At 43.1% G+C, this 25,044-nt stretch overlaps 1 protein-coding gene across 1 annotated transcript in view; it reads left to right on the forward strand.

The window, feature by feature from the left end:
• Positions 1 to 678: 678 nt before the first annotated feature.
• Positions 679 to 25,044, forward strand: part of XPO1 (exportin 1) — a 33,982-nt gene continuing 9,616 nt past the window's right edge. Inside the window, exons 1-13 of the mRNA XM_054290201.1 lie at positions 679 to 777; positions 4,344 to 4,475; positions 8,088 to 8,189; positions 11,988 to 12,060; positions 19,295 to 19,356; positions 19,434 to 19,478; positions 19,565 to 19,746; positions 20,216 to 20,264; positions 20,357 to 20,476; positions 20,585 to 20,713; positions 21,299 to 21,457; positions 23,736 to 23,933; positions 24,542 to 24,680. Coding sequence (XP_054146176.1) covers positions 4,350 to 4,475; positions 8,088 to 8,189; positions 11,988 to 12,060; positions 19,295 to 19,356; positions 19,434 to 19,478; positions 19,565 to 19,746; positions 20,216 to 20,264; positions 20,357 to 20,476; positions 20,585 to 20,713; positions 21,299 to 21,457; positions 23,736 to 23,933; positions 24,542 to 24,680 — 1,384 coding nt within the window. The 5' untranslated portion in view covers positions 679 to 777; positions 4,344 to 4,349. The remainder of the gene's footprint in view (positions 778 to 4,343; positions 4,476 to 8,087; positions 8,190 to 11,987; positions 12,061 to 19,294; positions 19,357 to 19,433; positions 19,479 to 19,564; positions 19,747 to 20,215; positions 20,265 to 20,356; positions 20,477 to 20,584; positions 20,714 to 21,298; positions 21,458 to 23,735; positions 23,934 to 24,541; positions 24,681 to 25,044) is intronic.

Here is a 25,044-nt window from a genome sequence, read left to right on the forward strand (position 1 = left end):
TCCCGGGGCCAATGAGAGCGGCGGCTGGGCGGGGCCCCCGAGGTTTCCAAACGCTCCGCGGCGCCATGGGCTGAAAACTAAACCGAGATGGAATCTCCCAGTCTGAACCGGTTTGAGCCGGTTCCGAGCCTGTGGCATTAGGAGGGGGAGACGCGCCGCGCTCAGTCCCCGTCGCCGCCGCCGCGTGTGTGACCTGCTCGTAGGGGACCCGTAGCTGAGGGGGCGAAGTTTAGTGCGAGCCGCGGGGGGGGCGGCGGGAATGGGGGCGAACTGAGCGCCGGGCGGGGAGGGCGGCAGCCGCAGGGGCAGCGAGAGCCAGCGGGGCCGGGCCTGGGCGGCGCGGGAGGCGCAGCCGGGTAGATCCCCCCGCACCAGCGAGGCCGGAGCGCCGCGCCGGCCGCTTTCCCGGGGCTGAGGGGAAGGCGCGGAGCCCCGGGGGCCGCTGCGGGCGCCTGGTGCAGCCAGGCCGGGCACGCTGCGAGGGGAGGAGTGGCGCCACTAACCCCGACCCACCGCCGAGCAGGGAGCGCTCGCCTTCCCCCCCCACCTTCTGCCGTGGTGGTTTTTTCCCTCCTTCCGTGCGGAATTTTTTTCCTCCTCCTTCCGTGGTCCTTCTTTTTTCTTTTTTTTTTTTCTTTTTGGGAGGGGGTAATTTTTGGTGGTCTTTTTTTATTTTCCTTTTTTTTTTTTTTTTTTTTTTCTCGTGGCGTGTGGTGGTTAGAAACTTGGCTCGCTCGCCCCTACTTTCTGAAGGAAGAGGCTGTGAGAAACCCCTAGGTAAGCCGGGGCTGTGGGGGGGTCGCGATGGGCACCGCCGAGGGGGCAGAGGGGGGTGTTTTGAGGGGCAGAACGGGGCGATGTGCCCGTGCAGGGGGCCCCAGAGCCCGGCCTGTGCCCGGAGGGATGTGATGGAGCCCGTGGAGAAGCCCTGAGGGGCGGGGGTGCGCTCGGATGGGGTTCGGGGTACGAGCATCCCCGGCCTGGCCGAGCGCAGGCACGGATGCTGCGGGGGATGCCCCTCGTTAGGAGGGGGCCGGGCGGGCTGGGATCGGGCACGGGCAAACCCGGCCACATAATCTGTAAATTATTAGGAGTGGAAGTTTCCAGAAATATTTTTTTGTGTGTGTGTGTGTCTGTGCAGCAGTATTGAAACGTCCGCCTGGATCACGTGGGGAGCCCTGTATAGAGCGCAGGGCTGGAGCCCAGGGGAGGAGGAGGAGGAGGAGGAGGGAGGGGCTGCGGGGCCGCCGCGCTCCGCAGGGCCCCGGCCCGCCCGACCCACCGCCCGGGCCCGCTCCCCGCCGGGCACCGGGGCCCTGCCGGCCCGAGCCGCAGCCCGAGCGGTGCCGGGAGCCGGGGCGCTGCCCGCCCGCCCGCCGGGGCGCTGCGGCAGGAGCCGGGGAAGAGCCGCGGCACTGGGTGGTGGGTGTGAGTTATTTCCAGCCGAAAATGAACGCTCCGAGGTGCCGGGCAGATGTTGCTTAATCCGTCTCGTCCTTCTTCACGTGTGCGTGTGTGAAGGAGCGCAGGGAAGGGGCGGTTTCGTTGCCATTGCTGGTGGTGTGTGCAGCGTGATGCGGACGCGTTTGTCGTGCGCTGCGTTTCAGAGGCGCTCAGCCCTCCTGGGTGGGATTTACAAGTGATGCGGCTAATTCCTTGCAAGAGGGAGGAAATTCATTGGCATTGCGTGCTTGGAAATGGGGCACAGTGACTCTCCAAGGGTGGGTTTGCTTTTTATTTTAGTCGCTGCCCCCAATGAGCTTTAAATATCTGGGTTAAAGGTGCTGTAGGATTCATGGTAAATGCCCAACGTTTCTTACTATTAAGTGCCTGCTGTTATTGCTGTGTGCTACATGCCAAAATGAATCGGGTGTACCACAACAAGCTAACTGTTGTGTTAAAGGTCCAGGGTCATCGAGAGTTGGGATAACTGTGTAAACAGTGCTGTAAATGCAGTTCTTTTGACCTTCGGTAGATGTCACATTCTTGCTGTGTTGTAGTCCAGATTTTTTTTTTTAGCGTTTGGTTTTAATTTTAATTTTTTTTAACCTTTTTCTTTTGTTTCTGTTTCATTTATTGAGGGACTGATCAGTGGAGCCGAGGCTTAAATCTGTTCCGGAGCTGAGGCACGATGGGGGAGGGCGGAGTGTAGGAGTGCAGTAAATCGGAGATTACGAGCTCCATGTGGGTACGGGGTTAGCAGTGGGAGATGGGGTTGGTTGCAGGTGCTGCTGGCCACAAAGCCGCCATTTCTGTCTTTCGGCTGCCGAGGGAGGTAGGTCATTGTGGCGATAATGCTGGGAGTGGCGAAGGGCCCTATTCAAAACATTTCCTTTCTGCTCCCATGTGTTGAATAACTTCTCTCGGTCACGCTGCTCCTCCTCGGCGCCCTCGGGGTGGCCTGAAGAGCACCGAAAGAGGCTCAGGGCTGCAATGAATGGCCCTACTCGAGTGCACGGCGCTTGTTGCAGTTTGGGAACGCTCTCCCGGCTCAGCCGTGGAGGCCAGATGTGGACAGAAAGGGGCGTGCCTGGAGCCCTGGCTGCTCTGAGCCTCTCCCTGTGTGCAGGTTCCTTCCAGTGCTGCTGCTCACCCCCCGCATTTGCCAGGTGACGTTCTCTGCGTCCTCCTGAGCCAAAAGAATGAAATGAAGAATGAAGTCAGCCTTTTCTGCTGCGGTTTCTTGCTTCCTGAGTTAACATCACAATTTTGAAAACATCAGGAGTTGAAGGAGAGAAGAATGGACATGGACTATTATTATAAATTTATTTTGTTCCCTTCTTGATGTTTATTTTCTCTTGGTTTTACAGGAATGTGTTGTAAAAAGATTTTACTGGATATTGAGATGAACCCCTTAAAATGGCTGTGTTAGTGTAGTAATACTGAGTTTTCTAGTTGAAAATGCAATTAGAATATTTGGGTTTGAAGTTATTTTTATATATAGAAGTAACAGAAATTCCTTGACACTACTTGCAAATGCACGTTTCCCAACAAAAGATTTTCCTTGTCTGGATGCTGCAGTAAAACTTTCACTTAATGAGTAATTACTGGGGTTGAGGCACAGGTTTGTCTTGCTCTGTACTTTTGAGCATGACTTGAATAGGTAAAGCATGAAACGAACTCTTCCTTGCACACGGAGTTATTTAGTGAGAGCACATCTGACTTTATGGGGTGTGTTCCTGGAAGAGTTTCAGGTTGTATCTTTCTGAGAATGCAGATGGCTCTGCTGTAACTTTCTGATTGATCTTGCTCTTCCCAGACTTGTGAAGGAGCAGTTTCATGTGGGATCTGTAGCTTTGCAGGGTTTGGAAAGGAGGGTGAGTGGCACACAGGTGCTGTAGATGGCAGGATGGGAATATGGGTTAGAGTTGCCATTTTCTGTGAGAACAGGGCAATAAACTTGATTATAGGGGTTTCAGTGTGGGGAAAGTAGGGTGGTGTGAAAAAGGTAGAGTGTAACTTACCATCAGAAATTCAGTGGCTTCTGGCTTGTTTTCCTGCTTTTCACCAATGTCTTTATCTTGCACCAGTCTCTGGCTGGTAAAGAATCTCACACACCCCACCTGACTCCCTTTGCATAATATCAGGGCTGCTCTATCTGGGACAAAGAGTTAATGCTGTGTCCCTGGGTTTAGGGGACCCGAAACCTCCAGTAGAATTCCATTTCAGTTTGGAGTGATCTCACATGGCACGCAGAGCAGCCTGCTGATTTAACAGTCCCTGTGCATCGTGGTCTCAAAGTGCCTTCAGTCAACTTAGTTTCAGTGGTAGTTTTTTACTTGGATGTGGTTAACTTGTAAGGTGGTTTTCTTTTTTTCCCCAACAATTTGAAAAATGCCCTGTGGCTAATTTCTTGCTGTGTGTGTTCACAGCAGATCACGTTTCACCTCCATACCCAAGTGTTTGAAAGCTTTTGGAACTGAATCTTCTGAACGTGCATGTTGGCCTTGGGAACTCGATACCGGCTGAGGTTGCCAGTCTGGGTTTTGGTTGTAGTGGCATGGCCAGCAGACATGTGGGGGTGATAGCTGCTGTGAAAGGAGCCCCAGAGTGCTGGTGGCACAGCCCATCCTCTGCTCAGGCTGTCCCTGTGTGTTTTATCTGCTGAACACCCTGAGAGTTGAGCTGGGGTAGTGATGGGTGGATTTTTCAGGAAAAAGAAAAGTTTGTCCTGGTATGTGCCCCACAATCAAAGCAGTGTTGTAGCCAGTGTTATCTGCTGCTGCTAACAGAAGCATCTTGTTTCAGTGAGACAAATGAGATAAGTTGAAGCACTTGTTTTGCAGCTGCAGCTGATAATAATTTCTTACTAACTGATCAATTCTTTAAACTTTATTTTGCAGTAATCTATGCCAGCAATTATGACAATGTTAGCAGACCATGCAGCTCGTCAGCTGCTGGATTTTAACCAGAAACTGGATATCAATCTCTTGGACAATGTGGTGAACTGCCTGTACCATGGAGAAGGTGCACAGGTAAGGTGGACTTGGAACATGCATTTATTGACCATGTTTAGCCTTACAGCAAATCAGCTGAGCAAAATCAATTCACTTCAGGAACAATTAGTAATATTGGTGAATTTACTGAGCTAGTGACTGGAATATCACTGGCAGTCACGTGGAATGTGAATTCCCATTGAAATGGCTCTTGGAGAAATGTTTATTTGGTGTGTGTTCATTTCTAGCTTGCCTTCTGATGTTGAGAATTATTATTAGCAAATGTGATTGGTGAGGGCACTTGGTGCAGCTCCCCTTTCCTGACTCAGTTCTTCAGGCGGGTCTGAGCTACCTGTTACTTGTTATGGACAGGATTGTGAAGCCATAAATGTAATGTTTGCTTCACTGAAGAATTGCCTTTAAAAGAAAAATCTTTGTGATTATATTACTGTGTTTGTATTTATAAAGAAGCATGTCATGCATATTTAATAGAAGAGTTTGTTCTTTCTTGTGTCTGGGCTTTTTTATTTTCCATTACAGTTTGCACAGGTTCTTCTTGCATTCATTCCTTTGGACTTAGTGCAGATTGTGAAATATTAAGTTGAAATGGGAGGACTGTGCATTTGTGTGTTTGCATATATTACCTTGAAAGTGAATCTTGTTTTGCTTTATTTTTAATCTGTGTCTTGAACTTCTTTGGAAATGAGACTTAAATGTTGAGGGCTAGTATTGCTACAAAGGGTGTTGGCATAGTTCCTCTCCTGGCAGATTTAATTGTTCAGGCTCAACAAATTGGGAGTTCCAGTGTCAGGCATCTCTTACTAAGATAGTCTTGCACAACAATAAGTGAATTAAATGGGACAAAGTAGCTGATGCTTTTCTATTCTTTCCAGCTGTTAGAATAAACAATGATATACTTGCATATACTTGCTTTGTGTATTTCTTTAGAGGAAAAAAAGCTTTTGTAAAGATTACTAATGTGAATTCCAATGGGTTTTGAAATACCTTGTTGTTTTTTGAAATATTTGCATTTTGGGTGTCCTAAATTCAAATAGTTACTTGCTGTAATTTTTTAAGTGCTTAAGAATGACAGAAAACTCCTTGTAGCTTTTGTCTTAGAAGTATGGACATCTGTAGCACTTGTTTTGTGATCTTTTACTGCCTGCAAAACAGGTGATGCTTATAATGTTGTTTGGTTTGAAAAGAGCTGAAAAAGTTGGGAAGGTTTGTAGGGAAAATAAAGGATTAACATTAAATACAAGGATCAAATTGCCATTGTTCTGGCATTGTGAGAAGTTGCTTCACTTAAAACAGCTGGGAAAACTCCCCAGTGTTTAGAAAATCAAAGCAATAGGATGCAAAAATTTAAGAGGTGGTGTTTAACTGGCAAAAGTAAATTATGATATGAACTTGTTTGAATACATTTACTTACACATGTCACCTCAATGAAACTTTGGGCAGCTATTTTAGTACCTTTCCAAATTGGAGACATTTTAGGGAGTCTGAGCTTTTTCCTCTTCCAAGGAGTTAAAAAAAAGCAGGAAAATGATTCTCAGTGCAGTCTGACAGCTCAAGTCCTTTACTGAAGGGTGACAGGAATAATAGGAGTTGAAGAAACTGAATATTAAAATTGAGAGATTACCAGTGGTTTTCCTGGAACAGGTCAGGGTAATGTCAGGGTAAAACAGGTTTAGAATGCAACCTGAATGGCCTGTGCTGAACTTGCTTCCAGATTCACCTGCCTCCTCCTTCTGCTTAGTTCTTATCTCTGCTTGCAAAACTGTTATCTGCTCATCTGTATTAGGCAAGAAAAAAGCTATTTTCTGTCCCGGAGATTTGAATTTTTTTTTCTCAGCTTTTTTTGGGTATACTTTTCTGAAAAGAAAGAATGTCCCTGCCCCAGTGCAACACATGACTAAGGAGATTTCATGCAACTCATAAATGTTTACCTGGACTCATCCCAGCCTCTCAATTTGTTAGATCTTCACATGTCCAAAAAAGATTATTTGCAAATTCCTTTTTGGTCCCAGCAACATGATAAAGCTTTGTTCTTGATTAACCATTATTACTAAATTTGTACTGTTCATGAAACTGCAGGGTTTGATGTCCAGAAAAGGGGTTTGTGGGTATGAGAGCAAATCTCTCAGCCCTGGGAGAAGGATATGGACTGTGTGTTTTGTTGGTGTTGAAATTCGATCCTGGGATATGTCACCAGTATTAGAAGCAAACAGAACAGGAGGCCAATATAAAAACACAGTTGCAGATGTAAACACAGCTATTCCTTCCCTTTTAAAACTAAAGTGTGTTAAAAGTGCTGGTTTTTCTGTTTGGTTTTTTTTTAGCTCTGATGTCACACTGGAACAATAGGGCTGTGCTGGTTGTGGTCTTAAACAGAATATTTGTGTGGTACCTGTCCCTACCAGATCTGCAGGCACTTGCTGGTCCAGTTGCTCCACTGTGCTCAATTATATCAAGTAGGGGTGCAAGTGATGTTGTACAGGTAGTTTAGACATCCTTGCCCTTTTCTGTTAGAACCTCCAATTGTATTTTGTAAATCACATGCCAAATTTGTTAGTTTGTTGTATTTTATATATATATATATATAGATCTGGGGTCTGGATTGGGTTTCTAAGTTGCTGAAAATAGAAGTTTTCTTACCCCAGTTGCTGATTAGCTCAGGTATGAATGAGACTAGAAGCTGCATGGCTGTAGTGAGTTCTAACCGTTGAGGTTAGTCCTAGAGGAAAGCTTTAACTGCTCTGTAACTGTCCAGTTGGCTCTACAGGGCAGTGAAACAATGAATTAAGTTGTGTTAGTTGTGTTGTGAAGTGCCCACCTTGTTGGTGAGGCAGTGCCTGCTGCTTGCAGGGAGTAAGTACAGTTTGCAGCAAGATTTGTCAGTACATGGCACTGCTGGAAATGACTGACATCACTTGGGCTCCCTGAGAATTCCTGAGGTCATGCAGGCTTTTGAAAGGGATAGCTAAAATGAATTCAGCCATTTCAGTGTGTAATTGCTTCAGATGAGGTTTTCAAGAAACCACAGGACATTACTAGGACACTAATTGATAATGTCAGTCCCAAGGAAGAGCAGAGCATCAGTGTGACCAGCTCCCTCCTGCCAGCAGGTTTTTATTAGGGTTTTGTAGGTTGTTGGGTACACCAGGGATCCCTCTAATGCTCTGCTCTATGGTTCTTCAGAATAAAATCAACAGTTGTGCAGCACAAAACAGTGTTCCTGGAGCCTGGCACTTTGTGTAAGTGTTTCCACGGGAACTGGAAAGTTTGGGTGCCCTAGAATAAAGTTTTATCTAGAAGGCTCTGTGGAAGGGGAGAGAACTTCATTCCCTGGTAGGTTTTCCCCACCATGTGTGCTGTTCCTGCATGTGTGCTGGTCTGGATGAATCATTCAGGACGGAAGAGTGGAAATGAGGAATTACTGTCCTGCATCAATTGGCTTTTGGAGTTTGGTTGTTACTGAACTTGAGCTGTCACAGGAGGAGGCTTAAGGGACTTGTTGCTGCTGGTTGAGTTCTGCATAACTCTTAGATAAGTAATTGAAATGGAGTGTTGCATAGTGATGTCTTCAGTGACGGTATATAACTTCTTAAATAATCTAAATACTTTTTTCAAATCAACTTTTTCTTTCAGCAAAGAATGGCACAAGAAGTGTTGACTCACTTAAAAGAACATCCTGATGCGTGGACAAGAGTTGATACAATTTTGGAGTTCTCTCAGAACATGAATACCAAAGTAAGCAAATCAACTTTTATTTATTTGGTTTTCCTCTTTCTTCCATTCATAAACTTTGAGGAAGGTATCTCATTTTTAGCCATAGATTTTCTTGATTCAAACCATATTTTTTGATTGTCTTGTTCGCAAAGATTGCTTTAAGCAAGAACTGTAAATGAACAAATATTCAGACCTCATTTTACATTGCCAAGAGTTTTTCCCTCCCCCCCTTTTTTTTTTGAGGATGAGCTAAATTGGATACACAGAATTTTTCTCAAGGCACATACAAGCATTTTGCCAGTTCCCAAGATTGGTGTTGTGTCTATATAAATCTGAGTAATGAAAAGTCTCCTAGAGCCACATTTTGTCCTTGGGTAAGTGCCTGGCTGCGTGTGATCATAATGAAAGCCACGTGCACGTAACTGAGGAGAAAATTTGTCCCTAGGTGTGTTAAAGACAAAACAAACCTCATTAGGCCAAGGTTTTGAGCAATCAATAAAGGTTAAGCACACCAAAGTTTGTAGTACATCAGTTCTTTGCTGCTATGCAGAACACATTTGCTTTTTACTGCTGTTGGAAATCCATCCACCATGGTAGAGGCTAAAATGGGCAGCACTCAGGGCTTTTTCTGCAATTTGAAATGCTGTACCTAAGACTTGTGAAGTTTGAGCCAAAAAGATGAGCAAAATGTGTTTTCACTGTCTTAAGCTTGATGATTATTATCTCAAATAACTGACATGCATGTTTTTCTGCTGGATACATACTGTGTTCAAACAGAAAAAATTGTGTTTGGATGGTTTCTGAAATCATGTGGTATTCATGAAGCAGTTCATATTTTTTTTTTCATTGCTCTCTGAAGTTGAGGGGAAAGCAGTTTAAAGAACTTCCTCAAAGTAATACCTTTAAGCACCTTTAAGTAACAGTGTTTGCCTGTTTGCTTGCCTGGTAAACTTTGCTTTTTATACTGACAGACATTACTAATGTTTAAGTTGATTTATCAACAGTATTTTTAAAAACTCAAATTTGTCTTGTGAAAAATGAGATGATTAGAGGAACAGAAAGAAAGCAACAGGTAAAGAATTCTTCAATTTACATAAATTGCAAATGATTTGGTGCTAAATTTATGCACTATGACATTTGGCTTTTATGCAATCATATTTTTTCTTTAATTAAAGCTGTTAACACTACCTGATATTAATCATAATGTTCCATTATGTTGATTGCTTGTAATAGGAAGAAAAGGGGTGTCTTCCTGTGCAACTGACACAGCTAGGCTTTGACGGCAGGCCTCCACAAGGTCTACCCTTTTGATTCCCTTTAACTGAATTCTGTTCATCAATTGTTTTTGTTTCTTGGGAGGTGGGAGGGAAAGGGATTCGGTGCATAAAATGAGTAATAAGGGTGCCATAGAAATTTCTACCACAGGGATCATTCCATGCTTTTTTTTTTTGAGTCTTTTGCTGTTGCCTGTCCCTCATCTTCATAACTACTAGTGGTAGTCAATTAGCAAACCAAGAGCAAATTAGTTTTTGAAAAGCTCCTGTGTTACACAGAGATGAGATGTGTTCACATGTGCTGTTGAAGTAGTTGATTACAAGGCAGGACTTGTAATTGGTATCAGTGACTTTTTTGGGATTGGTGTTGCTCATTAGTCAGATAAATTGTAGTAATTAGAACCATCAAATAAATGAAACAAAGTAAGGACCCCAAAGCCCCCCCTGCAGGATGTTGGGGCTGCAGTGGGGTGGGGCAGAAGGATGTGCAGGTGAGGGTTGTACACAGGGATTTTGCTGCTGCTGCTGTTCAGTGTCACCTGTGAGTGTCAGGGAAAAGGAGATTTTTGGGACTGAGGAGGAAGGGAACAAGGTACTGCAGAGGGCAGAACTGAAGCACAAAAGGAGTGGAAACCTTTGCAGCATGAACAGCTGAAGGTCCATGAACCCGAATGAGATGTTTCAGCAGGTAATGAGGGATAGGTGTGGCAGATTGCTAGAGGTGTCTGTCCTTTTCTTTGACTCCAGGAAATTCTCAGTGAGGGCAAAACCCATTGAAGATGAGGTCTGTCCTTAGTCAGGTGATAGGTTTTTCATTTAAGTTTCATTTGGTCATCTAGTATTTGTATAATGAAAGTAGACTTGCTATTCTGGTGTAAAAGCTAAGTAAGTTCACTTGTGGAAAAAAGTTTGGGAGAAGATGAGCATTTCTAGTTAGTTGATACCTGAAAAATTAATGTATGTGCCTGTAGAACATAGAAATTTCGCTAGAGTTTAGATGTGCTTTAGGAAAGTTTAGCAGTGTCTGATGGAAAAATTCATACTGTCAACATTGTTAGGAGCTTTTGTAAGTATGTTTTGTATCATGAGCCTGGATCACTTGCAGATGGTGTCTGTAAATTTTCAGCAGTGGCTGGAATCAATTCCTGTGGAGCATTTTGCTTAAGAATATTTTTGCACATTTTCCTACATGTAAATCCCCTTGATTTCATTTAGCTTTTATGTCAAGTAATCAAATCAAATTTTCAGGTTAAAATCTAGTAGATAAGCTTATGCTGCTGACCATGGAGGCAATAAAAATACCCTTCCTACTTTCCGTGATTGATTCTCTTGGTGCCCAGGGTTTTGGAAGGGGACAGAATATTTTGCAGCTGCAGGATGTGCGCCTGAGATCTCCTGGGACTGGGATCAGATAGGGAAGCAGAGGGATGTAGGTTATGTTAAGATGAGAACAGCAAAACTGCTCTTTCAGTACAGTGTAGCTTGGGACAGTCTACATTGTGTATTTTTAATTAAACTGAAGTCTGGATGATCCCTTTGGTGGAAATGCTAATGATCCTACTTTGTGTAACAACTAACCAGTTTAAAGAGGAACTCTTATTCTCAGCCAAACTTGGAACTGTGAAAACTTGAGTTTACCTTTCAGGCATTGATTTTTTATTTTTTTTTTCTTCCTAATCCACAGTAGATAAAGTAAATGCAAAACTCCTCATCCCCTTTTCTCTCCTGTCTATTCATGCTAATGGGGTTTTACATATTAAAGTTTTTTTGGTTGTACCATGACAAACTACTTTCCCTGTTACTGTGAGTTGGCAGTAGGGACAAATGGGCAGAGGGAATGGCCATTTGCAACGTTAATGGTTTGGGTAAGAACATAGGAAGGAATTCCTGAAAGGTAAAATGATTTCCAAGAGCTTATTCACGTTTTTATTGTTCTTTGACTGAGCACAAAAGTTCATCTTTAAATATTAGAAATAGCTGCCATATTGGGGTGGGGATTGAAATTAAATAAACCTCTGGGTTGTCTTGCTGTTCCTAAAGTAACACACCAGTGAAGTTTGGCAGAGAATTTCTCTAGCAAGTGCCAGTGTCAGGACATGTGATGCTAAGACAAGATTTTTTTTTTTGCAGCTCTTAGAGGAACAGTAGGAAGCTTGAGCCACCATCCAAGCTGCTAAATATTTTAGGAGCCTGGTTGTGTTAATACTCAAACTTAGGAGCAGTCATTTGTGATACAAATTCACATCTGGCTGCTGCTTTTCCAGATAGCCAAAATTGTCTGCCAGAGGGCTTTTCATTATTGCTTTTCCCCCCTCCTGGTGTGAGCATGATCAAACAGCAGGACTTAGTATAGCCAAGAATAAAACAAGAAAATACAATGCATGAAACCTCAGTAAATGGGTGACTAGACATATATTTAATAAAATGTTAGTTTAAGAATCTTGAAGTCTTAGATGTTAAGTGTGAATGTCTGATTGAATGAGAGTCCTGCAAGTTAGTCAGTCCTACAGTAATGTACTCACATTTTGTTCTTCTCCAATTTCAGTATTATGGACTGCAAATCTTGGAAAATGTGATAAAAACAAGATGGAAGATTCTTCCAAGGAACCAGTGCGAAGGTAGGGAGGGACTTTTGTCTTTTCCTCAGAACTTTGTGTATTAACTGAGATTCACACTGTCAGTCTCTAAGTAACATTCTGTCATGTGTTATGGTATCTTGAATGATAAACCACATCTTTCACTTTTGTGATAGTGATCTCAGTGGGTTGGTGAGCAGCTGAAATTCTGCAGCTTTGTGGAAAAGGTGTCACTGATAGTTTTGAAACATATGAGGTGAGCCACTGGCATTGGGGTAGAGATTTTCATTCCCTGTCCTTGGCACAGGAGGTTTTGTTTTCCTCACCCTCTGGAAGCTTTGTGTGCAGCCTCAAGCAGTCTCTGTGGCCCACTTGTTACCTTGTGTAGGTTTGTGTTATTATTTGGAAATTGTGTGCAGTTCCAATGATTTTTAAATGGAAACACTGAGTGAATGGACTGTCTCACCTGTTGATGGCCACTCATTAGACAGGAAGGTGCTGTGCAGTTGGGTTTAATTAATGAAGTGTGTAACAGGCAGATTGCTGTAATTGGTGCAGGGTAGGGTAAGCCCCAGTTTCCCATCAATGCAAGAAGCTGCAAGTCTGTAAATCAATTCTGTGTTTAGTTTATGGGTTTTCCCTCCCCTGTAGCTTGCAGTGTTGCTGACTTTAGACATTGGCTGCAGTAAATGGGGGTACCCCTGTGGTGCAGGGTTTGTGCTTTTCACATGGCTGCCTGTCATCATCACAACTTGGACTTCAAAACATTAAGTACAACCTCTTCAAATTCTTGATGTTAAATGCTGTCACTCTTCTATACTTGGCTTTTTTCTAAAAGCTGGTCTTGGAACTAATGAAAAGTTCCATATTCCTGTGTTCTACTGAGAGCTTTTATTAACCATGCTGAGACATGCTTTAAATTTTTACTGCCAGTGCTTAGCTTCTGAAACTGTATTAATTAAACCAGAATTTGGAGTGCTGATGAAAACAAATGCACAGAGAGAGACTTTTACATTTTTGTGCTTGTTCCTCTTCTCAACTTTCCCTCTTCCCTTCCAACTATGGGTTGGCAAAGGGTAGCTGCCTTTGAAAGTAAAACTGAAAGTGAAGTTTCATTCATGCTGCTGTTGGAGGTTTCTAGGGAACAGCTTCAGCTCAGGCTCAGACACAGCTGTGCCCTTTTGAGAAACTAAAAGAGCACCTTAGTTAGCTAAAGTTAACTGTTCTTTGTGCTTTTCATTCATTACTGGAGTGTCTCAGCTCAGTCAGGTTTTGTTACATCCCTGACTGTGAGCACTTGGTTTCAGCGTTTTGAAGTTGTTGTCCTACGGTTTTGGCTGTGGGAGCAGAGCAGGAGGAAAAGGAGTCAGGAGTATTGCCCAGTGGTGGAGGGAGATGTAGAACAGATGTCACAGGATGGACCTAAGTGGATAGCTTGGAACTGAACAGGTGCCAAATGCAGGATGTAATTCAGGAATTCAGACTTAAAATTCATGCTCTTAATGCATAGGAGAGCTGAGAAACTGGTGGAGGGATGAGGTGCTGCTGACTGTGCTTTGGGTCATTTTATCCCCAGCAGTGACAGGGCTGTTGGGTTTGTCCTGCCATCTAAGAAAATGCAATAACGCTTTGTTACAAGGCAAAATAAAGTTACCGTCTGTAGGTGTGCAGTCATCTTGAGGTATCCTTTTCTTACTTTTGCTGACTTATATATCTATGAAAGCTCCAGAGGAAATAAAAAATCCTTTATAATAACAAAGGTGTGTTGTTTGTTCACTTTTGAAAACGTTTTCCCTTTAACAGAGGCAAACTAAAATTGTGAAATTGACTTTTATCCTGTTCTGGGGAAACTGAGTTAGTGGCTTTCACTTGTGTGGTAGAAGAGGAACCAAATGTATTTTCTGTACCGTGGCATTTTATCCAGCTTGGCCTCAGTGGTGTAGGAGGGAGAACCTGTTTCATCTCTAATCCAGTTTGATCTGGTCTGTGGTAGTTGTTTTTTAAATTTTTCTTATTTGGCTGATGAGACTGGCTGGTACAAAAGAGCTGCTCCAGAGCTCGTTCAGGTGGCTTGATTACCTGGGAGATAGCAGTGCTGGTTAAATTGAGGTTTCCTTGACTCCAGCCATTCTGTGGTTGACAGGATTTTCCTGTTTGAAGTGTAACTGGTGGAATGTGTGTGCAGGAAACTGAAACTCAGGGTATAATGGAATGCTTAGTGACAAAGCAAACCATGCAGGTTTCAAATCAGTTTTACTTTATAATTTATAAAACATGTCTTCTGCATGCCTGCTTGGTTTGTGTAGTAAATACAGCTGACAGATCTTACTGTTGGTGAAGAGGAAACCAAATGCATTTATGAGGAAACCACAGTAGCAACAGCAGTGCTTAAGAGTTAAAGTCAAGAGCAAATCTGAATTAAATGGATAAAAAAAGGTTTTGAAATGACTTCCCTGAAACTTGTTGGTAGAAATAAAGCAATGTTGCTAATTACAGAGCATGAAGTGTAACTTTCTTACAGGTTTTTTATTTTGGTTTTTAGCAAGTTGTAGGTCAGAATGACTTGTTGGGCTGTGAGGTTAGCCAGAGGTTTGTTACTGCTTCTGTCTGTGTGCTGGAGGGTTTCAGCTTCCAGCCTTGAATTTCAAATGCAAGGAGGAAAATGTTTTCTTCAGATGTGTTCTTTTGACATGAAGCTCTGTTCTGAAGTTTTTCTTTTGTTTTAAAATTGCTTTTGGGTTTGAGATTTTCTGGCCCTGCTGGCTTTTAAGTTTTGAAAAATAGCTTTCTGTTCCTCAGGTGGTGGTGTTTGTGAGCACTTACAAAGAGTGAGTTTTATCTTTCCATAATTCTGGAACAAAATCAGGCAAAACAATCAATTTATGATTCTAAAATACTGATGTGATGGCATTTTGGTTTTTTGATTTTTGGTTTGCTTTTGGAGTTAGCAGTGGGAACTGGTAGGTTCTGTAGACAAAAGTGGAGTTTGAGGCACAGAAGGGATAAAATTCAGTGAAATCAGATGCCTGAGCAGCGTGTTCAGCCTTGAGACAAGTTTGGTCATAGCCCCCAGCCATGGTTAGCCTTGTCTGGGTGATGGATTCAGTCCTGGGAGGGTGCTTGGAGTGGCTCTTGCACGGACACCGATGATGTCATGTGGTTTTCACTGGCGCTGGCTGGGGTGTGATGGATTCCAGAACAGCCCAGGCAGTGCTGAACCTGGCTGCTGGCCAGGCTCTTGGGCCATCATCCTCAGGTTGAGTTCTGAGCTTCCTGAGGTGTGCTACTAAATTGCTTTAAACTCTGATATCCTTTAGAGCTGATTGTTTAATAACGCTCAGAGAGGATGGCATTTGATTAAAGTGCTGTGGTCTCCCAAGGATTTGCTGTGGCAGTGTGAAAACCTGCCTGGAAAGAAAGGTTTTTGGTCTCCAGTGCAGTGATACGTTTCATTAATCCTGCCCTGTGAAATGAAATAGTGTTCCCTGAACAGAGAGAGCTTGTCTGGAGTGTTTGGAGCTGGAATGGATAAAGCACTTCTTCATTGTGGAACACAAATTGCTTGTACAACTGTGCTCATCCTGAAATGAAAAAGTGAAGTGTTCAGGGATGCAGCTCTGTTTTCCAGGAAGGTCCTGGAGTTGGGTGTGAAGCTTTTCAAGCAGTGGAAGATGCTGTAGAGAAGGTTTTCCTGTGCAGGGATGAGATATTTTAATGGAAATTCCTGGCCTGCTTCATGAGGAAGATGTTTCTTTGCTTCTCTGTGATGAAGAGGGGATGAGCTACTTCTGTGTGTGTGTGTGAAGACAAAGTCTGTTCCTTTTCTGTTGATCATGGATTGATTCAGTTCACCACTGAGGGGTAAAGGTGATTATGGGGCTGTATGGGAAAGCATTGTTTCTTAACACTAACAATAAGATGGTATTTTGACTACATTTTGGGACTGAACATTTCAGTGTAAGTGTGTATGCATACGAACTTCCCCAGAGGGGACAGCTCAGCTTTAGCATTTGAAATTCTAATTTTGACTGCAAAATAATGTTAATTTGCTGAGTTACGTTGCCCACCTGGTTCATTTGTGCCTATTATTCTTAAATACAAGCAGAGACTTTATTAATCCTAGTAAATTAGGGTGAGCTTGCATCTGCAGCACCAGCTAAATAATTTTGGACACTTGTTAAAGGCTTGGCTGTGATTGCACAGAAGGCTGTGCCTGTGTGCCTGAGGACAGCAGGGTTTGTTGCAGGTGTGTGTTTGCTGATTGTGTCCATGGTTATTCACCTGCTGTGCTGGGCTGTGGCAGGAGCTCAGGGTACACAGAGTGCAGCAGAGGCAATGGCTTCCTAGAGCACTTCCAAAGGTTAAACTGGAGGATATTTCCTCAAGTTCAGTCTGCAGAGATTACTCATAACGTGACGTTCCTCGCTGTCCCAGTTGCACTGGAGGCATTGCAGGGCTTGGGTCACTTGGGAAAACAACTTTCCCTCCAGGAAGGGTTCAGTTTTATGGATGTTTGCCTCTCTGTCGAGGAGCAGCTTTCACAGAAGAATGACAGTATCTGGTGGATATCCAGGAATGTTCTACAAGGCCTCAAGTTCATGCCCTTGCTCTGTCATCCCTTTTATGGGACTTTGTACAAAGGCACTTCTCAGTCTTTGCTTTCTAGAAAATTCCAGCAGTGGGGCTGGTCCAGGCCTGGAGCAGGGGCTGCTCCCTTTGGGTGTCTGAGATCAGTGCAGTTGCAAGGTCAGATAATCTCTGAAGAGCATTTTGTGTGTCCTGGGTGTTGTGGTTGGTGTGGTTTCTGTTTTTGCTTTATTGGAAGGTCTGTTTTCCTGCCCTGTCTGTCTCTTCCTGCTTGGCTCGGTGCAGGGCTGAGCTTGGCACTTGTGGTGTTGGCCTCTTCAGGACTTGCTCAGCTGCTCCTGTGATGGAAGGAGACCTTCTAGGCAGTGGCTATGGGGTTTGTGTTTGTCCTGTACTCTCCTTTCTAACATTCCACTTCCTCTGGAGTTACCCAGACACACTGCTTTTAGCTTAGCCCATGGATTACTGCCCCTGAACAGTTTCTTGGACATGTTCTGATGGAAAATGGTAATGAGCCTCTGGGCTGATTTTTGTCAGAATGTAAATTTGACATATATTTGTTCTGCTGCAAATTCTCTTTCCTATGGAATGATAAATAAATGAGCTATTAAATATGGAGCAGGAACCAGAACACTTGAGGTTGGAAAAGTATAAAATGACATCTGTGCCAAAAGGAGCATTAGGGAATTGGAAAGCTGCTGCTTTTAGGGGATTAAGAACATGACTTTGTTCACTGGATGGATGATCTCGGGAGCCAGCAGAGTAATATGTGAAAGGCAGCAAACTTTTTAAGTTGTCTTTTGAGCAGTGGTCACCATTTTAACTTTTATTTTAGTATTTTAAATAAAGAAACTGAAGCAGAGTAGCTGCTCTCCTGTGCTGGTCTCAGGGCCAGATCAATGGCAGCACAATATTGGAGTTGTTAGTGAACAGCACATTGCCATTGATGCCGCAAGATGGAAAATGCCATGGTTCTGGAGTTGGAACTCTAAAAGCAATATTAACTTTTTAATTCCTTTTTGAAATGCAAAGAGTTGCAACAGTAGGCTTCCCTAAGTGGTTTGGCAGATGGTTATAGCAGTTTAGTTTCTGGCACTGCAAACCTATTTCCATACTGTTGGGGGGGGCTTTCATATCTCATTTGTGAATTACTGTGATGCTTCAGCAGAGATTGTTTTAGGTTTGAAACATCAGGCCTGTGATGCTTGGTGGTTACTCTCACCCAGTGCCTGACAGGAATACTTTATTAATGACCATTCTCCTGGAGCACTGGGGATTGATCCCACTGATGATGATGAGTAATAGTTCCACAATTGGAACTACCTGCAGAACAGCTCCTGTCTAGTATGTACCTAATGGCTCAAAGTCTGCATCTGGTTTTTCCAGATTTCATGAGAATGCAATTAATAAATTGTCCTTTCTAATCCTCTTGCTTAAGCCTGAAATGAAAAAAAAAAGACCCTACTAAATTTGGTCAAGTCTTAGACAAGTTTTGAAAGTTACAATAGAGGGTGTGGATTATGTCTTCAGCAGAAGTCATTCTTCTGAAAGTGACAACTTCTGAAGCCTTCAACACATGCATGTTGTCTGCGTGAGTCGGCTGACTTGTCTTGGAGGAGAAATGATTGAAACAAGATTTTTGGGTTCATGAATTTGAATAGCAAAGCACCCAGCAATTCTCAAACTTCCTTAAGACAAGAAAACACTTGCCTGGTTTGAAGCGTGGTGTCAGAGCTGAGCTCCTGGAATGTTCACCTGGTCGTGACTCCAGGCCCTCTGAGCGTGCCTTTTCCTGGATTTGGGTGGTTTTGTACAGAATGGATATTGGCACTTGGAAATCATTGTTCCCATGGATTTAGGCATTAGGAGTGAGTTAGGGTTAAGTGGAAAATGAAACTTTGGGCAGTGTCACTTCCCCACAGTGATTGGGGTTTTTCTGGTTTTATGGTGGGGCTGAAAACTCTAAAATAATTAAAAAACATTAGTAGAAGAAACACAACAAAATGAACAGCTGTAACACACTGTGTCCCCCTGTTTGTCCAATTGCCAGTGTAAGGTAAAAAAAAGAAAAAGCAATAGAGCAGAATTTACTGAGATGGTGGACTCACAGCATCCATGTGTGCTATAAAAGCCCAGTGGTTCACAATCAGATTGTGCTGTGTTAGTGAATGAAGGTTTGACTTCTGTTCTTGTAAAATTTCACAGGAGAGGCTTTGCTAAGCTCTGACTTTAAAATGCTGTGCATAGGAATTCCTGTTCTTAAAATGGATCACCTGAGTAGACTGGAGCAGCTTTGAACTTCTGCCTGCAGTGCAGGTGATGTGTCAGAGCTATCCATGCACTTCAGCAAAGCTGGCATTACAGCTGGAGTCACACTTAGGGAGTTCTGTTTATTCTTGGGGTTTGCTTACAGGTTACTGCAAGGACACTCTAATCCTTGGTCTTTTGCTTAATTGAAATGGTTTTGGTGTGAAGCCATCTTGTACATCTAAAATATCCTGTCAGGATTGATAAAGGTGCATTTTCCCATGTAGCACACAAGAAGGATGCTCACTGACTCAGGTTTGTCTGGCCTGTTAGTTAGAGGTATTTCTGGTTTAAAACCATGAAGAATTTGAATTCAGAAATACTTGTTGCTACATCTGTGATATCTGGCATAGCTGAAAATAAATCCCTTCCTCTTCTGCAGGTATTAAAAAATACGTTGTTGGCCTAATTATCAAGACCTCATCTGACCCAACGTGTGTAGAAGTAAGTGAGGAGTTCTCAGGGGACGATGAGGGAGGGGAGCGTTATGCAAAACCTGACTCCTCTCTGCTCTTTTCCAGAAAGAGAAAGTGTACATTGGGAAACTGAATATGATTCTTGTTCAGGTAAGGCAGAGCTCATAACAGTTTAAGCCTTTCAGTGAAGCCTGTGCCTTTGCTGTGTGTGTGACGTGGGGCTGCTCCCTTGGCAGATCCTGAAGCAGGAGTGGCCCAAGCACTGGCCCACGTTCATCAGCGACATCGTGGGCGCCAGCAGGACCAGCGAGAGCCTCTGCCAGAACAACATGGTCATCCTCAAACTGCTCAGTGAGGAAGTGTTTGACTTCTCCAGTGGCCAGATTACTCAAGTCAAAGCCAAGCATTTGAAAGACAGGCAAGTATATCTGTTTAAACCTTGATGAGCGGAGTAGACTTTGTGCTGGCTGCTAAAGAGTTGCTCTCACTTGGAGCCTTTGTGTGAGCACCTACAACTGTGTAATTCCATTTCTGAGCCCAAGAGGGTTACTGATTTTTCTTTGAAGCACTGCTCCTAGGGGATCCCTAACTTCATTTTGTACACACAGGGATTTGTACCTTGCTGCAAATAGCATCTGTTGACTGATGGTTCCTATGCTTTTAACACAGCATTCAGCATTGATTGATTGTATTTCCTTCTTTTCTTAGAATTTAGCTGCAGGCTTCAAGCTACCTCAAATATGGATTATTACCATGAAAGTGGGGATAAACCAGGTGGCTTTAGAGTGCCTCCATGGGCCTGGGTCTTAAGGACCTGTCCTGTGGGCATAGATATTTTGATTTATGAAATGTGGAAATGCTTAGTTTTCAATTTTTTTTTTTTTCAGCATGTGCAATGAATTCTCTCAGATATTTCAGCTGTGTCAGTTTGTGATGGTAAGTCGCATTTCTTTAATGATGTTTTCAAACTTCCCCTCTTTGTGCCTAACAGTGTCACAATGCCATAAACTCCAAATTGTCATTTACAGGAAAACTCCCAAAACGCTCCCTTAGTCCATGCAACTTTGGAAACTTTGCTACGATTTCTGAACTGGATTCCTCTGGGATATATATTTGAGACCAAGTTAATCAGCACACTAATATACAAGGTATTTTTTGCAAAAAAATTAAAAATTGCAGCTCTTAAATTTAAATACAAGTTGCAGAAAAGGTGTACAACACTTCTGTAATGCTCTTTTTTTTCCTTCCCTCACCAGTTCTTAAATGTTCCCATGTTTCGAAATGTCTCTTTGAAGTGCCTCACAGAGATTGCAGGTGTCAGTGTAAGCCAGTATGAAGAACAGTTTGTAACACTTTTTACACTGACCATGATGCAGTTAAAACAGGTAAATGTTTATCAGAAATCTCCCTTTGAATTTCATATCACAAAATCCGTTTCTGTGGAAAGTTGACAGGTTTATGTTCCTTATAGAGCTCTTGCTAGGAAAAGTATTGTTTTTGGTGGTGTTTGTTCTTGATCAGAAGATGCCAAGTGTCTTTCTGAACTTGATCCAGTTGCATTTCTGCTCTATTGATTTGATTAATTTGAGAGATATTTTGAGCCCTTGGGCTGTCTCATGGGGAAATGTGAACTGTATGTCTCAAGACCTAAACTGACCTAACTTTTGCAAGTTTCTTGTTAATTTTTGGAACAGATAGAAACATTTCCCACTAAAACCATACATCAAATTTATATAATCTGATCATTCTCTTCTGAGCAGTTTATACATGAGTCCCTTCCTCAGTGTATTTATGTCACAAGTGGGTGGGTAAAGGGGTTTTTTGTAACAGTCTTTTCCTCTCTTGGCAGTGTTGGTCCATCTTGAAGGTTCTCCATAGAAAACAAACAGCAACACACTTTTTAATACAAAGTAGCTTTTGTGTATAAAACAGGAAATTCTTGATGATTTATTTTAATTTTATTTTATTAGATGCTTCCTTTAAATACCAATATCCGACTTGCATACTCCAATGGAAAAGATGATGAACAGAACTTCATTCAGAATCTCAGTTTGTTCCTCTGCACGTTCCTCAAGGAGCATGGTCTACTTATAGAGAAAAGGTTAAATCTGAGGGAAACACTAATGGAGGTAAGGAGCTTGGTTTATCTGCTTCAGAAATGTAGCAGGTGTTCTCATGCTCAAAGGTTGTGGAATTTATTAAAGGAATGGAATTTTGTAGGTCATTGTAATTAAAGTTGGGAAGAGGAAAAAAACAGAAATACAAAACCCTCTCAAAAGGTTTGTTTCCTAGTATGCTTCAATGGCATTCTCTTTTCAGTGATCCTTTACCAGTGCAATGTCTGAAAACTTCACTCTCTCTCAACCTCTTCTTACTTGTTCCTGCATGGAAGTGTCAAATAGTGCTTCACAGTAAATGAATATATATTGTTTTTCCATGGGTTTACATGTTCTGTTTACCTCTCACATGACGGTGATGTGTTGCTATGGATTCATCAGCCTGTTGTCACTGAGCACCCAGAGCTGCTCTCTAGGGACCAGCACGTGCTCCAGGCCAGTGCCTCCAGCCTGGTGGAGTTTCCTGCCCAGTTTGCCATTTCCCAGCTGAAAAGCTTTAAGTAGTGCTCAAGGATGAGACATTCGGTGCAGTAAAGTCTGTGTGTGGCAGAGGCAGAGCCCTACGAGGTGACTGTGACAGTAAAGCCACTGGGATTGTGGCAAATATTGGAGATGGAGATAAGAATGAAGGATGGGAAAGGCTGAAGCACTGAGGGGTAGAGTAGGGTAAACCCCTAATCCCAAGATTAGGGTTTCCAGTTGTGCTGTTTCAATTGTGAGTACCAGTTTTGCTGGGACTGAGCTGTTCTCTGGTGACTTCTTTGCTACTGCTCCACTCCAAGGCAATGGAGGCTGCTCCACATCCCCTTGAAGCACCATTTTCTGTGTGCAGAATCAAACCCTGTGCAGGTGTGGAGGTTGTAGGCTGAGGAACTGCTCTGAGACAGGGGGAGAAAATCAACACCCCAAATTTTAAACCTGGAGACCAGGTATATTGGGTGGGAAAAGTGCATTTTGCAGGTTGATTAGCTGTTATCCAGTGTGTCCATCTGAACTCCAGTCTGTTCTCAATATCTCCTGGAGGTAGCCCTCTACAAAAAAAGGCATATTATTAAAATTGGCTGCGAATATCAAATTGTTGTAGCTCATTTAGAGGATGGACTCAGCAGCTGGTAACAGTTCCAGATAATTCCTGAATTTGCAGGGGAACACAGCTCAAGGATCAAGTTTCTGCTTACACTGAGGCTGTACTAGGAAGACCTGTGTAAAAAGACATTTACAAACTGGATTCTGAAGACTTTCAGTCTTGAAATGTTTAACAAAGTTCTTGTGCCTGCCTAAGATGGTTGCAAATTAAACCTTTGTAAGCTCTGGTGTAATAGAACCTAACTACAGGTTTACTTTAAAAAGCTGTGTGTCATTCTAACCTGTTAATTCCTGCACTTTCAATGTAGCAGTTGAAATAATTCCATGGATTCACTGGATCTCTGCAGACCAGCCAAGGATTCTACATCAGTTATTTTGAGTGATATTACCTAGAGAAATTGCTGTGTAAAGACCAATGTATGGCTGTCCTGAGTCCCTCTTTTGACACTGTAGGTGGAGATGCTGTATCAGGTCTTTACCTTTCAAAGTGCCTAATGTTGGAGTGTTTAATCTATGAAAATATCTTCAGATTTTATAATTTCATTCTGTTTGTTCACTAATGGGCAATTGCTTTGATATCTTTCACCAGGGACTGCATAATAAGCTTAGGCAAAAGAGGTTTGTCTGTGTAGTTGTAATTTCTCTGGTTGCTATCTGAGCTTGTCAGAATTGCATCAGTGGCTTTCCCTGCTCAGCCTGCTCTGGCTGTTCTGTCAGGAAAGAAGTTGAAAATGTTCTGGTAGATCACTTCTCTGAAGGCAAAGGAGCAGCATGCCAGGGTCAAAGGATCCAGAACAAAGTAGCAGCAATAGTCTTGAGAATAGCAATCACTGGGCAGCAGCTGGTGAGGCTTTTTTGAGGTTCTGAAAATGCCTTGCAGAGCTCCAGAGGCTGCGGGTTTGATAATTTCCAAACAGGCTGGTTTGGTGATGGCATTTCTAAGATGTCTTTAGGCTATTTCAGATTTAAAAACACAACACACACTTTGAAAATAACAATAAGAGATGAGAGTCCTTGGTTAGGAGTTGTTCTGCCAGTCCCAACTCTGACCTGTCAGTGATGTCATTGCAGTGTTAATGCCTCTTGTTCCAAACTCCCAGATTAATTTGGTGTTTGGGCAGGATTTGGATAACTGACCCTGAAGCCATGTGCTTTGATTTGCAGACACACTCACTAACTGGGTGTTCAAACCACTCTTTTCCAGGCTCTTCATTACATGTTGCTGGTATCAGAAGTTGAAGAAACTGAAATTTTCAAGATTTGTCTGGAGTATTGGAACCATTTAGCTGCTGAGCTCTACAGGGAGAGCCCGTTCTCCACGTCGGCGTCGCCGCTGCTCTCGGGGAGCCAGCACTTCGATGTCCCTCCAAGGAGACAGCTCTATCTGCCTGTGCTGTCCAAGGTAACCCATGGCCAAGGGAGGGCACTCTGGAGCTCCAGCTTCTCTTGGTGAAGTAGAGATTTCACTTTGTGTACAGAGGAACATAAGAAAATTTGCCTTATATAAAGATAGTTGATGAGATAATTGGTAGTTGATTCAACTCGAGTTATAGAATCAATGTGAAAATACTTTAAGATGACACCAGTATATAAGAAGATAATTAATGTGATATTTCAGCTTTTTTGGATGCTTAATTTTAACATAAATCTGTATTAAGCAGTTTTTGTAAACAGAAAGAGGCTTGGGATGTTAAAGTTGGAGGAAAACCCGTGTGTTTGAGAAAAGTGGTCCTTAAAAGACCCCTAATATGACATAGGCATTTTGAACCTATGGCAAGTGTAAATATTACATAGGCTGAGGTTTCTTTAAATACTCCTCTGTTCATTGAAGAGAGAGAAGTCAGCAGCTCTGTCCTCACTGGAAGAAGCTGCCATTTGTTAGCTGCCATTTCTGTACAGGTGGCTATAACCTGTCTGTGGCTGAGGCTGCTGGGCAGAGGGCTCTGGGGACACTGGTGCAGCTGGGAGAGGGGTGGTGGTTGCAGTTTGATGGAGTTTGTACTTCCCCAGGTTCGATTGCTCATGGTGAGCCGCATGGCCAAGCCTGAGGAAGTCCTGGTGGTGGAGAATGACCAGGGGGAGGTGGTTCGGGAGTTCATGAAGGACACGGATTCCATCAACTTGTATAAAAACATGAGAGAAACCTTGGGTAAGTGAACTGGCTGCAGGTGTGTGCTCTGGGATTGTGCAGCTGCCTCAGAGTGCTGCAGGGTGTTATCTCAGCATCTCAAGTATTGTGTGGGTGAATGGTTATCAGCAAGGAGTACTACACAGGCTGCAAGGGGGAGGAGGCAGTGCCTGCTCTGAAGTTTCCTGTTTGAGGCATTGTAACCTGATGGAGTAGTAGTTCACTACCTAATTTTGTCCTTAGGTATTGCAGTGATAATGAGACTTTTGAGGCAGGAAACAATATTGAAAGTCCAAATCATAACTTAAGGGAGCAAAGGGAGAGAGTTGTCAGATATTCAGGACATTAGACATTCAATGTTAAATTTATTTTCTCAAGTGCAGAT

The sequence above is a fragment of the Melozone crissalis genome, unplaced genomic scaffold (assembly GCF_028551555.1).
Source record: "Melozone crissalis strain CALT ecotype California unplaced genomic scaffold, PUWL_Pcris_2 ptg000081l_1, whole genome shotgun sequence".
Classification (NCBI taxonomy): Eukaryota; Metazoa; Chordata; class Aves; order Passeriformes; family Passerellidae; genus Melozone; species Melozone crissalis.